Source organism: Coregonus clupeaformis, chromosome 26 (assembly GCF_020615455.1).
Source record: "Coregonus clupeaformis isolate EN_2021a chromosome 26, ASM2061545v1, whole genome shotgun sequence".
In the NCBI taxonomy this organism is placed as follows: Eukaryota; Metazoa; Chordata; class Actinopteri; order Salmoniformes; family Salmonidae; genus Coregonus; species Coregonus clupeaformis.
In genome coordinates this window covers 27183828-27199999 of record NC_059217.1, presented here as the reverse complement: position 1 = coordinate 27199999, position 16172 = coordinate 27183828, and the positions used below count along the sequence as shown (strand labels likewise).

General features: G+C 42.9%; 1 protein-coding gene and 1 non-coding gene across 2 annotated transcripts; one reads left to right on the top strand and one right to left on the bottom strand.

The window, feature by feature from the left end:
- Positions 1-293: 293 nt before the first annotated feature.
- On the bottom strand, positions 294-6746 carry LOC121539889 (calcium-activated potassium channel subunit beta-2-like). The gene is made up of 2 exons (XM_041848535.1): positions 6414-6746; positions 294-656 (listed from the first exon to the last, which is right to left on the bottom strand). The coding sequence occupies exons 1-2, from the start codon at positions 6618-6620 to the stop codon at positions 372-374; spliced, it is 492 nt and encodes a 163-aa protein (XP_041704469.1). The 5' UTR covers positions 6621-6746; the 3' UTR covers positions 294-371.
- An 8141-nt stretch (positions 6747-14887) lies between these two features.
- On the top strand, positions 14888-14957 carry trnat-ugu. Its single transcript has one exon. It is a non-coding gene; the product is annotated as a tRNA-Thr (tRNA).
- Positions 14958-16172: the final 1215 nt, after the last annotated feature.

The following is a 16172-nucleotide window of genomic DNA, read 5'->3' as shown; positions in this document are numbered from 1 at the left end:
AAGAGATCCCAGGAAAAATCAGTGTGCCCCAAAGTAATTGACTTTCACCTGCCATGACAGCTGCCGGGAGCCCATATCAGTCCTATTGCTTTCCTCAGAGGAACCAGAGAAGTCATATGGGGAATGTAAGCCCCCAGATCCCCTGTCACTCTGTCTGTCACTCAGCTCTCATACACAAGTCTTTAGCTCAAATGGAACATAAAGAGCTTCCATAAGGTTCCTATACTGCGTATGAAGACCAGGGGCTTGTGCTGCTACTGTAGCCTATCCCTTGGCCCCTGTAGCTTGGCCCCTGTCCCCTGGCCTTGTAGCCTGGCCCCTCTCCCCTGGCCTTGTAGCCTGGCCCCTGTCCCCTGTCGCTGGCCTTTCTCTCACCTTTTGATCCTGCCCACCTGTTCACACATGATGGACAGGTACTGGGTGAGCTTCACCATGGCGATGATGATGGTTCCACCAATGAGGGTGCAGGTGGGCCAAAAGAGTGAGTGGAACACTGCCAATCGTCCATAGATGCGTGTCAGTAGAGCATTGTCCTGCTGTTCACCTGGGTCCATGTAACACAGCACCTGCTGCTGTGTTTTCAGACGCTCCGAGATGTTCATGACTACAGTATGGATCGCATTGTAGTCCTTCCGACATTTGGGCACATAGAAGCACTAAGAGAACAAAGACAGCTTTATTATGAATACGGTGGGTTAAGTGTGTGTCTTGGATGAGTTGAATTGGAATTTAACCTCTAGAATTTGTTTTCAGCTGCAAGTTTTTTCCATCCCCTCAAGTAATGTAGTGAGGTGGAGTCGTCTGAAGTTAATTAGAACTCTTGGGGTCCTTTCGTTTCCATGGTTTTTATTGTGATGAACTATTTATTTATTTGTAGTGAATTAGGGTGGATTAAACCATATTGTTTTCTCATTGTTACAGGGCAATTCCACGTGACAGAGTGACGCTGAGAATCAGATCACAGTTAATAAAATGTTGCTTTATTATATTTTTCACTTAAAAATGTATGTCAAAGAAAAACCAATGATTGCAAAGTTAAACAAACAATACAACTCTATGCACAAGGACTACTTTTAACAATTTCTACAGACAATTTTACAAAAACTATTACTTGAAGACCAGTGCAGACCAACTGGGCACACCACATAATTTCAATGTGGAAATTTGGGTAATATTTGGTTGAGATGTTGATCAATGAGATTTCAACCTTTATTCACCCACTCAAAAAGGCAGCCAGAAGTTTGTTGAATTCCCAATGAGTTGTCACTCTGCTTTCAACCATCTAAAAGCATAACCAAATTCCAATGAAAAAACAATGTCTGATTTTTGGTTTAGTTGTCATCTAAATGTGTTTTCACTGCGCTTCCAACTATTTAAAAAGCACAAAAAAGTTCAAATGGTAATACAATGTCAGATATTTTGTGTTTATACAACAAGTTCATGTTTTATCACTGTGCTTTATCTAATAGCACAACCAAATGACCTGGATTGTGGTTGAGATTACATTAAAACAGCGGTGTCAAACTCATTCCATGGAGGGGCTAGTGTCTTCTGGTTTTTGGTTTTTCCTTTAGATTAAGACCTAGACAACCAGGTGAGGGGAGTTCCTTACTAACTAGTGACCTTAATTCATCAATCAAGTACAAGGGAGGAGCGAAAACCCGCAGACACTTGGCACTCCGTGGAATGAATTTGACGTGTGCATTAAAAGTACATAGAGCAAGTGATCAATTCTGTTAGAGATTCTGTGAAGACTATTATAGCAATTGTGAAGCTTTGCATGCTATCTTGAACATGCACGCTTTCTATGATTACATAAGAAGACATTTATAGTTACAGTAGGCTAACCTCAATACGTGGCCATGGATATGTTACTCATTTTAAGGTTGAATAAATATTGTTACATTAGTTTGTAAGATAACCTTAAATTGAGGCTATTTACTTTATTACAAAATAAATATTGAATTGTGTTTGGTTGACAACGCAACCAAATATAATTTGAAGGATATCTAATGCCTGGATAGTTTCAACTGAGCCACTGGCTTAATCCTATAACTTTTATTTTTGGTTTAGTTGGAGACTTGAATACAACATACAATGCCTTCAGAAAGTATTCACACCCCTTGACTTTTTCCACATTTTGTTGTGCTACAGCCTGAATTTAAAATGGGTTACATTGATATTTTGTGTCACTGGCCTACATACAATACACCATAATGTCAAAGTGGAATTATGTATTTAGAAATGTTTACTAATTCATTAAAAATGAAAGGTTGAAATGTCTTGAGTTCATAAGTATTTAACCCCTTTGTTATGGCAAGCCTAAATAAGTTCAGGAGTAAAAATGTGCTTAACAAATCACATAATAAGTTGTACGGACTCACTTTGTGTGCAACAATAGTGTTTTTGAACACAAAGTGCACACACAGTTATCTTCCATTCACTTTTTCAACTGGTACCGGGGGACCTTTAGATGAGTCTTGTGAAGCCTGTGGGTGTCCTAGAGCAAAACAACCGACATGTACACTACCAGTCATAAGTTTGGACACACCTACTTATTCAAGGGTTTTTCTTTATTTTTTACTATTTTTTACATTGTAGAATAATAGTGAAGACATCAACACTATGAAAGAACACATATGGAATCATGACATGAAGGTCAGTCAATACGGACCATTTCCAGAACTTTGAAAGTTTCTTCAAGTGCAGTCACAAAAACCATCAAGAGCTATGATGAAACTGGCTCTCATGAGGACCGCCACAGGAATGGAAGACCCAGAGTTACCTCTGCTGCAGAGGATAAGTTCATTAGAGTTACCAGCCTCCGAAATTGCTGCCCAAATAAATGCTTCACAGAGTTCAAGTAACAGACACATCTCAACATCAACTGTTCAGAGGAGACTGTGTGAATCAGGCCTTCATGGTCAAATTGTTGCAAAGAAACCACTACTAAAGGACACCAGTAAGAAGAAGAGACTTGCTTGGGCATAGAAACACGAACAATGGACATTAGACCGGTGGAAATATGTCCTTTGGTCTGGAGTTCAAATTGGAGATTATTGGTTCCAACCGCCGTGTCTTTGTGAGACGCGGTGTGGGTGAACGGATGATCTCTGCATTTGTTTTTCCCACCGTAAAGCATGGAGGAGGAGGTGTTATGGTGTGGGGGTGCTTTGCTGGTGACACTGTCAGTGATTTATTTAGAATTGAAGGCACACTTAACCAGCATGGCTACCACAGCATTCTGCAGCGATACGCCATCCCATCTGGTTTGGGCTTAGTGGGACTATAATTTGTTTTTCAACAGGACAATGACCCAACACACCTCCAGGCTGTGTAAGGGCTATTTTACCAAGAAGGAGGGTTTTGGAGTGCTGCAACAGATGACCTGGCCTGCACAATCCCCCGACCTCAACCCTATTGAGATGGTTTGGGATGAGTCGGACCGCAGAGTGAAGGAAAAGCAGCCAACAAGTGCTCAGCATATGTGGGAACTCCTTCAAGACTGTTGGAAAAGCATTCCAGGTGAAGCTGGTTGAGAGAATGCCAAGAGTGTTCAAAGCTGTCATCAAGGCAAAGGGTGGCTATTTGAAGAATCTCAAATATAAAATATATTTTGATTTGTTTAACACTTTTTTGGTTACTACATGATTCCATATGTGTTCTTTCATAGTGTTGATGTCTTCACTATTATTCTACAATGTAGGATATAGTAAAAATAAAGAAAAACCCTGGAATGAGTAGGTGTGTCCAAACTTTTGACTGGTACTGTATGTCTCATCTTTCCATAGAGGGGTCATAATACTTTGTAGGCCAAACCATTCGGACGCTACAGACGATTTTATGAGAATTTCAGAATTTATCATGGTCTGACAAACACCGCTCTAGCTCTGTCACCATTCACCGCAGATGCAGAAGTGCGACATAGGTGAATGTGGTGGATTGAGACGTATCCAATCCAAAACCAGCTATCTCTATCATTTTCATTTACATTTTATCTCTATCTTAAACTGACAGATTATTATGGGGGCTTTTTTATTATGCTAATTAGATTTCCGCAGGGGAGTGGACATCGACCTTAGGGGGTTTTAACTTAGATTTTTGTTTGAAATGGAGACTTGAATCCAATATATTAATGATTAACTTGAAGATTAAATTTGAAATCAACCAAAGTTGAGAAACCCTAGGCCGATATGTATTGTCTATTTTTAGTTGAACCTTGGGTTGAATTGAAACAATAGCTGTTGATGACTTTGCAAATGCTATACAGTGCATTCGGAAGGTATTCAGACCCCGTGACTTTTTCCACATTTTGTTATGTTACAGCCTTATTCTAAAATGAATTAAATAGTTTTTCCCCCTCATCAATCTACACACAATAACCCATAATGACAAAGTAAAAACAGGTTGTTAGACATTTCTGCTAATTTATAAAAAAAAAAAAACTATATTACATTTGCATAAGTATTCAGACCCTTTACTCAGTACTTTGTTGAAGCACCTTTGGCAGCGATTACAGCCTTGAGTCTTCTTGGGTGTGACGCTACAAGCTTGGCACACCCGTATTTGGGGAGTTTCTTCTCTGCAGATCTTCTCAAGCTCAGTCAGGTTGAATGGGGAGCGTCACTGCACAGCTATTTACAGGACTGGCAGGGACAGTCAAGGACATTCAGAGACTTGTCCCGAATCCACTCCTGCGTCGTCTTGGCTGTGTGCTTAGGGTCGTTGTCCTGTTGGAAGGTGAACCTTTGCCCCAGTCTGAGGTACTAAGCGCTTTGGAGCAGGTTTTCATCAAGGATCTCTCTGTACTTTGCTCCATTCATCTTTCCCTCAATCCTGACTAGTCTCCCAGTCCCTGCCGCTGAAAAATATCCCCACAGCAAGATGCTGCCACCACCATGCTTCACCGTAGGGATGGTGCCAGGTTTCCTCCAGACGTGATACTTGGCAACAGAGAATCTTGTTTCTCATGGTCTGAGAGTCCTTTAGGTGCCTTTTGGCAAACTCCAAGTGGGCTGTCATGTGCCTTTTTACTGAGGAGTGGCTTCCATCTGGCCACTCTACCATAAAGGCCTGATTGGTGGAGTGCTGCAGAGATGGTTGTCCTTCTGGAAGGTTCTCCTATCTACACAGAGGAACTCTGGAGCTCTGTCAGAGTGACCATCGGAAATCGGAAATACCTTATTTACATAAGTATTCAGACCCTTTGCTATGAGACTCTAGAGTCTCATAGCAAAGGGTCTGAATACTTATGTAAATAAGGTATTTCTGTTTTTTATTTTTAATACATTTGCGAAAATTTCTTAAAACCTGTTTTTGCATTGTCATTATGGGGTATTGTGTGTAGGAAAATGATGAGGGAAAAAAACGATTTAATCCTTTTTAGAATAAGGCTGTAACTTAACAAAATGTGGAAAAAGTCAAGGGGTCTGAATACTTTCCGAATGCACTGTATAGGCCTAAATAGTATCATTGATGATATATGACTTATAAAATATGGTAACATTTTATTTGCTTTGTTAAGCCTACCCTTTGGAATGACTTCGATAGCAACACAGTGAATATATTTAGTTATTAAGAGATCTCTCAATAATCATTCTCATGGTAGCACATTGGTAGTAGTCAGGGACAAATATCAAAGCTAAGAAGGACTGGGCGTGGTTAGAACCCTGGATGGGATACCAAATGAATAGCTGTAGATTGATCAATTCTCCAGTAAGAGGTGCTGCCCAACCTATAACTTTTTTTCGGATTGTTTCAAAGGTACAAATTCAACATATTTTATGCCAGGTTTGTCTATGTTGAAAATTGGTCACAATGATGACATAATCCTGTGCTTGAAATTTCACCATCAAAACAACAATTCATGACTTTAAAAAAATAGAATGTATGAGTCTACGTCACAATACGTTGACAAATTACGTTGAAACAACGTTGATTCAACCAGTTTGTGTCTTGTGGGGATGCAAAGTTTGGTAACAGAATGACGGTTTGTGCTGTTGGTGCCACCATTCTGTTACCAAATTTGCATCTGCACTGTTCTTCAAGTAAATGTGTTTTTGTACAATTTTCAGTGGAAATTGTTAAAAGTAGTACTTGTGCATAGAGTTGTATGGTTTGTTTAACTTTACAATCATTGGTTTTTGTTTGACATTTTAAAGTGAAAAATCTGAGTTTCAGCATCACTCTTATCGTGGAATTGCCCTACATTAAATTAATTATATGGTAAATACATATTTCATAGCTGTGCTAATGTACTGTTTTGTATTGAATCATTTGATTGCACATTGCTACCACATAATTTCTTAGTAAAGATGAGTAAAACCAGGTGTATATTACTGTAGCTGAAGCAGGACAATGAAATAAAGGGTTACTATTAGACATGTTACGTTTAGGCATGTCCTCTGTCTCACCTCTGGGTTGGTGTCCTGTGCCTCCTCATTGTGGGAGAGTCGGACGACCTTCCCGGATGTGTTGAGACTGACAAACACCTGTAGGCATGGGTACTTGGAGCTTTTCCAGCACTCGGAGCCACAGCTGTAGGTACAGTTAATCTCTGCCACGATGGTGGAGTTGAGCACAGTGCAGCTGGATTCCTCCGTCCACACACTACATGGCATTGCATGGGGGTGGACAGGGTTGGGAGCAGAATTAAAGAGTTACTGACCTGTGTATAGCTCTACCCAGGTGCCCTCCGAAATATTGCTGTCTGGATGCCACACAAGTTAGTTCAACATCAAGAACAACTGTATTCAACAACACAACACCCATGACTAACATTGAATTAAATGAAAAAGGAGAGGTTGTAGGAATTTGCGAGAGACTGCATGATATGAAGCAGACTGAATCAGTTGAATAGTAGAAATGGGAGAAAAGATCGACAACACTAGCAAATAGCAGATTGTAGTGATTATCTCTAGCTAAATTCCAAAGTCTGTCCACTTTACCGGTGTCTCTTAACCTCTTGAATATCCCAGCATGCTTTACGTACTGATATTTGGAAATTGATCTTAGATCTAGGGAAAAGTAATCCAGCAATGTCTGTCCCTTTTGAATATCTCTGTCATCTATTTTGAATAACTTGCTTTTCACTTTCTCCTATAGGATAAATGTTGCACTGCCTTTGAAAATGAAAGCCTTTTTCACTGAATCCAAATAGAAAAGGAAAGACTTGAGGTGGAATTAAATAAAAAATAGCAGCACACTGTGGTTTAGAATGACATTGGCGTCTTGCAGTGTAATTGATGCTGTATTGTGATAGGCTATTGTGTGCTGAAGTTTGTCCCCTGTGTCCCCTGCATGCGTGCTGTAACAGTTCCATTGAGCTCATAGTGCAAATGCTACTCATAAGCCTCAGCTGCAGCTGGCATCTTAATTGCCTCTGACTGCAATTTATGTCCACAACTAAAGTATAGAGGGACCACACCATTTTGGAATGCACAGTTTTAGCTACCGAGTTGTAGCTCCCGGGAGGGGCTAATATAGAGGGATTATGTGGTTGTACTTTACAGACAGTTTGGCTAACTGGTGTGTTTCAGTGACAGTTCAGACAGCATTTGAGACATTATCCTAGACGTTAATCCAAGATGGCGTAGCAGTGCGGTCGTGTATTCTGTAGTGTGCTCGTGTAAATAGCCAGTTTTTTGTTTTTTTCGTATATATTTCTCAATCTCACTTTTCATCCTTCAACTAAATATACTTTCCTGCAACCCGCCTCACCCAATGTGGAACAGATTCTATTATTATTTCTTATACCTTTTTATCTAGAACCTCCGGCTGAAACTAGCCAGCTAACTAGCTACTTGCTATTAGCCACCGTTAGTGGTTTTCACCATAGTCCGTGGCCAGCACTACCTACCAGCCAGCTCTAGCCTGGACAATTATCGGCCAGTCTGCACAGTCTGCACAGCGCGCTATATCGACCCAGAACATATCGGATTTTCTGCCGGAATCACTGAATCACTGGACCTTAACACCGGATCATCGCAACTAGCTAGCTGCAACCGAATGGATGTTGTTGTTGGCTAATCACTACTGTACCGAAGCAAGCACCAGTTAGCCTTGAGCTAGCCTCGAGCCAGGCCCATCTCCCGGCTATCTACCTCTCTGTCAACCGGACGGGACCTCTTAGTGTCGACACGGAGCCCCGATGATCCATCACGACTGGTCTGCCGACGTAATCGTCTGATGTGGTTTCAACAGGCTTCCAGTTGCGACGACCACAAAGATCCATCTGCTTGCCCCTGCCCGCTAGCACATGCAATCAACAGCCGTGCCTCCTGCTCGCCTGTGCTGTAGCAGCCATCGAACTGCTCCCACTCACTTATTGCTGTTCACTGGACCTTATGATCCCTCAGCTACACAGCTGATGCCTGCTGGACCATTCCTTTCCATGGTACCCCATCCTTTTTATCTGTCCTGTTTATCTGTTTAGCCTCAGCCCAAACTTTCGTCGCCATTACCAGTTGTTGTCTTAGCTCTCTCGAATAACACCTGTGATTGCTTTATGCCTCTCCCATGTCAATATGCCTTGCCTATTGCTGTTTCAGTTAGTTCTTTTTATTCAATTTCACTGAATAAAAAGAATCTATTCTACAACGCCCAGAAATCTGCCCCTTTTATTCTCTGTACCCAACGCACTAGAAGACCAGTTCTTAAAGCCTTTAGCCGTATCCTTATTCTACTCTTCCTCTGTTCCTCTGGTGATGTAGAGGTCAACCCAGGCCCTGTAGCACCCAGTGCCCAAACAGTTTTAGCTTCTACTTCTAAAAATCCACCTTTCCAGAAATAAGTCTCTCACTGTTTCCGCTTTCTACAGACCCCCCTCAGACCGCAGCTGTGCCCTGGACACCATATGTGAATTGATTGCACCCCATCTATCCTCAGAGTTCGTACTGCTTGGTGACCTAAACTGGGATATGCTTAACACCCCGGCCGTCCTACAATCTAAACTACACTGCTCAAAAAAATAAAGGGAACACTTAAACAACACAATGTAACTCCAAGTCAATCACACTTCTGTGAAATCAAACTGTCCACTTAGGAAGCAACACTGATTGACAATACATTTCACATGCTATTGTGCAAATGGAATAGACAACAGGTGGAAATTATAGGCAATTAGCAAGACACCCCCAATAAAGAAGTGGTTCTGCAGGTGGTGAGCACAGACCACTTCTCAGTTCCTATGCTTCCTGGCTGATGTTTTGGTCACTTTTGAATGCTGGCGGTGCTTTCACTCTAGTGGTAGCATGAGACAGAGTCTACAACCCACACAAGTGGCTCAGGTAGTGCAGCTCATCCAGGATGGCACATCAATGCGAGCTGTGGCAAGAAGGTTTGCTGTGTCTGTCAGCGTAGTGTCCAGAGCATGGAGGCGCTACCAGGAGCCAGGCCAGTACATCAGGAGACGTGGAGGAGGCCGTAGGAGGGCAACAACCCAGCAGCAGGACCGCTACCTCCGTCTTTGTGCAAGGAGGAGCAGGAGGAGCACTGCCAGAGCCCTGCAAAATGACCTCCAGCAGGCCACAAATGTGCATGTGTCTGCTCAAACGGTCAGAAACAGACTCCATGAGGGTGGTATGAGGGCCCGACGTCCACAGGTGGGTGTTGTGCTTACAGCCCAACACCGTGCAGGACGTTTGGCATTTGCCAGAGAACACCAAGATTGGCAAATTCGCCACTGGCGCCCTGTGCTCTTCACAGATGAAAGCAGGTTCACACTGAGCACATGTGACAGACGTGACAGAGTCTGGAGACGCCGTGGAGAACGTTCTGCTGCCTGCAACATCCTCCAGCATGACCGGTTTGGCGGTGGGTCAGTCATGGTGTGGGGTGGCATTTCTTTGGGGGGCCGCACAGCCCTCCATGTGCTCGCCAGAGGTAGCCTGACTGCCATTAGGTACCGAGATGAGATCCTCAGACCCCTTGTGAGACCATATGCTGGTGCGGTTGGCCCTGGGTTCCTCCTAATGCAAGACAATGCTAGACCTCATGTGGCTGGAGTGTGTCAGCAGTTCCTGCAAGAGGAAGGCATTGATGCTATGGACTGGCCCGTCCGTTCCCCAGACCTGAATCCAATTGAGCACATCTGGGACATCATGTCTCGCTCCATCCACCAACGCCACGTTGCACCACAGACTGTCCAGGAGTTGGCGGATGCTTTAGTCCAGGTCTGGGAGGAGATACCTCAGGAGACCATCCGCCACCTCATCAGGAGCATGCCCAGGCGTTATAGGGAGGTCATACAGGCACGTGGAGGCCACACACACTACTGAGCCTCATTTTGACTTCTTTTAAGGACATTACATCAAAGTTGGATCAGCCTGTAGTGTGGTTTTCCACTTTAATTTTGAGGGTGACTCCAAATCCAGACCTCCATGGGTTGATACATTTGATTTCCAGTGATAATTTTTGTGTGATTTTGTTGTCAGCACATTCAACTATGTAAAGAAAAAAGTATTTAATAAGATTATTTCATTCATTCAGATCTAGGATGTGTTGTTTAAGTGTTCCCTTAATTTTTTTGAGCAGTGTAGATACCCTCAATCTCACACAAATTATCAAGGAACCTACCAGGTACAACCCTAAATCCGTAAAAATGGGCACCCTCATAGATATCATCCTGACTAATTTACCCTCTAAATACACCTCTGCTGTCTTCAACCAGGATCTCAGCGATCACTGACTCATTGCCTGCATCCGTAATGGGTCCGCGGTCAAAAGACCACTACTCATCACTGTCAAACGCTTCCTAAAACACTTCAGAGAGCAGGCCTTTCTAATTGACCTGGCCCGGGTATCCTGGAGGATATTGACCTCATTCCGTCAGTAGAGGATGCCTGGTTGTTCTTTAAAAGTGCTTTCCTCTCCATCTTAAATAAGCATGCCCCATTCAAAAAATGCAGAACTAAGAACAGACATAGCCCCTGGTTCACCACAGACTTGACTGCCCTTGACCAGCACAAAAACATCCTGTGGCGTACTGCATTAGCATCAAACTGCCCTCGCGATATGCAACTTTTCAGGGAAATCAGGAACCAATATAAACAATCAGTTAGGAAAGCAAAGGCTAGCTTTTTCAAACAGAAATTTGCATCCTGTAACACTAACTCCAAAAGGTTTTGGGACACTGTAAAGTCCATGGAGAATAAGAGCACCTCCTCCCAGCTGCCCACTGCACTGAGGCTAGGAAACACTGTCACCACCGATAAATCTACGATAATCGAGAATTTGAATAAGCATTTTGCTACGGCTGGCCATGCTTTCCACCTGGCAACCCCTACCCCGGCCACCAGCTCTGCACCCTCCGCTGCAACATGGCCATGCCCCCCCCCCTCCTACCGATCCATGACTTCGGCGATGTCATTTACAAAATAGCCTCCAACTACTCAGCAAATTGGATGTAGTCTATCACAGTGCCATCCGTTTTGTCACCAAAGCCCCATATACTACCCACCATTGTGACCTGTACGCTCTCGTTGGCTGGCCCTCACTACATATTCGTCGCCAAACCTGCTAGGCAAATCCTCGCCTTATCTTAGCTCATTGGTCACCATAGCAACACCCACCCGTAGTATGCGCTCCAGCAGGTATATCTCACTGGTCATCCCCAAAGCCAACACCTCCTTTGGCCGCCACTCCTTCCAGTTCTCTGCTGCTAATGACTGGAACGAACTGCAAACATCTTTGAAGCTGGAGACTCTTATCTCCCTCACTAACTTTAAGCATCAGTTGTCAGAGCAGCTTACCGATCACTACACCTGTACACAGCCCATTTGTAATTAGCCCACCCAACTACCTTATCCCCATATTGTTATTTATTTTGCTCATTTGCACCCCAGTATCTCTATTTGCACATCATCTTCTGCACATCTATCACTCCAGTGCACTATGGCCTATTTATTGCCTTATCTCCATAACTTACTACATTTGCATACACTGTATATAGATTTTCTATTGTGTTATTGATTGTATGTTTGTGTTTATCCCATGTGTAACTCTGTGTTGTTGTTGTTTTTATCACACTGCTTTGCTTTATCTTGGCCAGGTCGCAGTTGTAAATGATATCTTGTTCTCAACTGGCTTACCTGGTTAAAAAAATTGTAATAATAATAATAATAGCCAAAGTAAAATACACATGGTGACACATGATGAAGATCTAACAGCCGCTTTTTCTTTGACATGCAAGAAAATGAGGCTTGCATGTGGCTACATTTGTAAGTACCAAAGAAAACAAACACCAGGACATTGTGATTGACTTGGTGAGTGAGAGCACATTACCTGTCTGAGTAGGAGCGCACAATGGTAATGCCCAGCACAAAGTACATCATCACAGAGAAGAGGATCATGCTGAGTCCAAGGAGAATAGCTCTGTCCTCCCCAGCCTTCAGTGCTGTCACTGTCTTCCTCTTGTCTAGCACGTCATATTCCCGGACCTTCTGATAAATAGTCCTGATACATACATTACAACACACGCAGCCAACCCCCCCACACACACACACATACACACAGAGTGACAAGTAATTTCACCCCTAAAAGCTCTTTTAGCATTTACTAAGCATGCATCATGAGGCCATCTGGCTTGATCAAATGGCATTAGTCAAATCAATAAATAATCAATAGCTTTTTAAGGGTCAATATGAATTCTCTCTCCTCTTAGGCATGGACATGTAACGTTTTAAATAAATTATTTTGAACATTTTGCACACTGATCATGTGATTTACTTTCCCTCATGAATAATGTGAAAATGTCATAGCTAATATAACTGTTGACTGGTAGACCAGTAGATAATGAGATATCTGGAGGCTAAAATTATTAGTTTTTATTTTCCCTTAGGCCTTTTGAAGAAAAAAGTACTTTCATGGGTGGATTAGTTGTTTCCAAATACAACAGATTTTCACTTTTATTCAAAATTATTGTAGCTTAAAGCTGGGTGCACAAATTTGATTCTCATCGATGTAAAAAAGCTGAAAAGCTTTTACAAATCAACAAGAAATAGTCAGACACTGTAGAATTAAGCACAACCCACGTTTAGTAAAGCTTGTTACAGATGTAAGTATAATGACATTAACTAGAATTCTGATAATAAAAGACAATAAAAGATCAAACTCAGAGTCAGATTTACGAAGCATTTGTTACGGTGACAAATTTCATGTCTTAAGTTTTGTCTGTTATTCCCTTTCAAAAACAAAATTACAAACTTTTCAGAAGTGCATCATACATCTGTCCCTTGATGCTTTCTGTTGTGTAAAGTATAAAGGGTACCGTACCTTCTCTCACCTCCTGATCCCTGAGCTCCTTTACTTCCTGCCCATAGGAACATCCTCCCGAGGACTCTCTGTGACAGAAGGCGTCACACAGGGCTGCTGAGACCACCTGCCAGGGACAGACACACACACTCAGTGACCCATGTGCCCCTTAGTCTCCACACACCTGTCCTGGAAGTGTGACCCCCAAAGAACCTGGTCAGGATACCCCACAGCCAGGTGAAAATAGTTCTCTCACTGAAGGACTAAATCAATCCTATTCAACTTCTGCAGAAAGAAAAAGCCACGTGTTCCACAGAGTTTAGAGCCACTCGCCATCCACTAGGATAATCACCAAAGTGAATAATCCTTGGACTGTTTGAAGAGCTGGAGTTCTCAGAGGCGGAGAGGTGGAGTGGCGGAGAGCAGCAGCACACATCCACCTGAGGCACACGCACAGCACTCATGGCACACACGCCTTCCTGTGTGCGTCAAGCCCACTCGTCTGGCACTTTATTTCCCGCCTGTTCATTTGTTATTGACTATTCATAGTCCGAGCGACGGCGACGGGCTGGTGGAGAAATGATGAGGTTCCAGGCGCAGAGGACTTGTGAAAGCATTGATCCCTTCCGACTATTCAGCAGTAAGAGGCGAGAGGCATTCAAAGCCTCCCACTTCCCCTGCACCTCCTCCCCAACCTCCCTCTGTTGATTGGTCTTGATGGAGAGCCCCCTAGCACTGAAGTTGCATTAGAGCTTTCAGGGAAAATGACTAACTGCTCGGCATAGTAAAGAAAGTAGTGGGATTGCCCAGCCCCTTTTGGTCATATTAAGAGATTTAAACACAAACATCCACTCTCATTATGTAGATAAGGTTCATAAACAAGGTTTTGATTGGCTATTCAATGAGCGATGATACATTTGTTGGTCGCTCTCAATCAAATATTTTTTTCTGGCAACCCTTCCAAAGAGCCTATTGGCATGGAGGTGGCGTCTAATTGCATTTGGAGACTTGGTGACCCAAAGTTGCGACCAAGTTCTGTAATTCTCCAACTTTTCTATGCCTCCCAATCCATCTCCTCACTGTGCGTGGGGGCAAGATAAACTTGCGTCCAATACCAGGTAAGTTTACCACTGTTCCAGTGGTTTTAAACGTCTTAATTGTTGCCCTAATAATGGTAAGTGACCACTGGACACAAACTGGTTAAATCAATGTTGTTTCAAAGTAATTTGTCAACGTATTGTGATGTAGAATCTACGTGGAAAATACATTGGATTTGAAAAAAGTAATTAACTGTTGTTTGTGAAATTTCAACCACAGGATTACAGTACATTCGGAAAGTATTCAGACCCCTTGACTTTTTCCACATTTTTTATACTTTACGGCCTTATTCTAAAAATGATTAAATTGTTTTTTTCCCCTCTTCAATCTACACACAATACCCCATAATGAGAAAGCAAAACAGGTTTATATAAATTTTTGCAAATTTATAAAAAATAAAAAACGGAAATAGAACATTTACATAAGTAATCAGACCCCTTACTCAGTACATTGTTGAAGCACCTTTGGCAGTGATTACAGCCTCAAGTCTTATTGGGTATGACGCTACAAGCTTGGCACACCTGTACAAGCTTGACCCGTATAGCTCAGTTGGTAGAGCATGGCGCTTGTAACGCCAGGGTTGTGGGTTCGATTCCCACGGAGGAACAGTATGAAAAAAACAAATGTATGCACTCACTAACTGTAAGTCGCTCTGGATAAGAGTGTCTGCTAAATTACTAAAATGTATTTGGAGTTTCTCCCATTCTTCTCTGCAGATCCTCTCAAGCTCTGTCAGGTTGGATGGGGAGTGTCGCTGCACAGCTATTTTCAGGTCTCTCCAAAGATGTTAGATCGGGTTCAAGTCTGGGCTCTGGCTGGGCCACTCAAGGACATTCAGAGACTTGTCCCGACGCCACTCCTGCATTGTCTTGGCTGTGTGCTTAGGATAATTTTCCTGTTGGAAGATGAACCTTCACCCCAGTCTGAGGATCTCTCTGTAATTTGCTCCGTTCATCTTTGCCTCGATCCTGACTAGTCTCCCAGTCCCTGCTTCTAAAAAACATCAACACAGCATGATGCTGCCACCACCATGCTTCACCGTAGGGATGGTGCCAGGTTTCCTCCAGATATGACGATTGGCATTCAGGCCAAAGAGTTCAATTTTGGTTTCATCAGACCAGAGAATCTTGTTTCTCATGGTCTGAGAGTCTTTAGGTGCCTTTTGGCAAACTCCAAGCGGGCTATCGTGTCTTTTACTGAGGAGTGGCATCCATCTGGCCACTCTACCATAAAGGCCTGATTGGTGGAGTACTGCAGAGATGGTTGTCCTTCTGGAAGGTTCTCCCATCTCCACAGAGGAACTCTAGAGCTCTGTCAGAGTGACTATCGGGTTCTTGGTCACCTCCCTGACCAAGGCCCTTCTCCCCCGATTGCTCAGTTTGGCCGGGCGGCCAGCTCTAGGAAGAGTCTTGGTGGTTCCAAACTTCTTCCATTTAAGAATGATGGAGGCCACTGTGTTTTTGGGGACCTTCACTGCTGCAGGAAGTTTTTGGTACCCTTCTCCAGATCTGTGTCTCAACCCAATCCTGTCTTGCAGCTCTACGGCCAATTATTTCAACCTCATGGCTTAGTTTTAGCTCTGACATGCACTGTCAACTGTGGGACCTTATATAGACAAGTGTGTGCCTTTCCAAATCATGTCCAATCAATTGAATTTACCAATCAAGTTGTAGAAACATCTCAAGAATGATCAATGGAATCAGGATGCACCTGAGCTAAATTTAGAGTCTCATAGCAAAGGATCTGAATACTTATGTAAATGATGTATTTCTGTTTTCTATTTTTAATAATTTGGCAAACATTTCTAAAGACCTATTTTCGCT

Bases quoted from the DNA above. Each gene is read 5' to 3' on its own strand.
- LOC121539889 (XM_041848535.1), bottom strand. From the start codon at position 6,620: ATGCCATGTAGTGTGTGGACGGAGGAATCCAGCTGCACTGTGCTCAAC. The intron at 657-6,413 runs GTGAGACAGAGG...TTGTTCTCTTAG, and splicing joins CACAGGACACCAACCCAGAG to TGCTTCTATGTGCCCAAATG.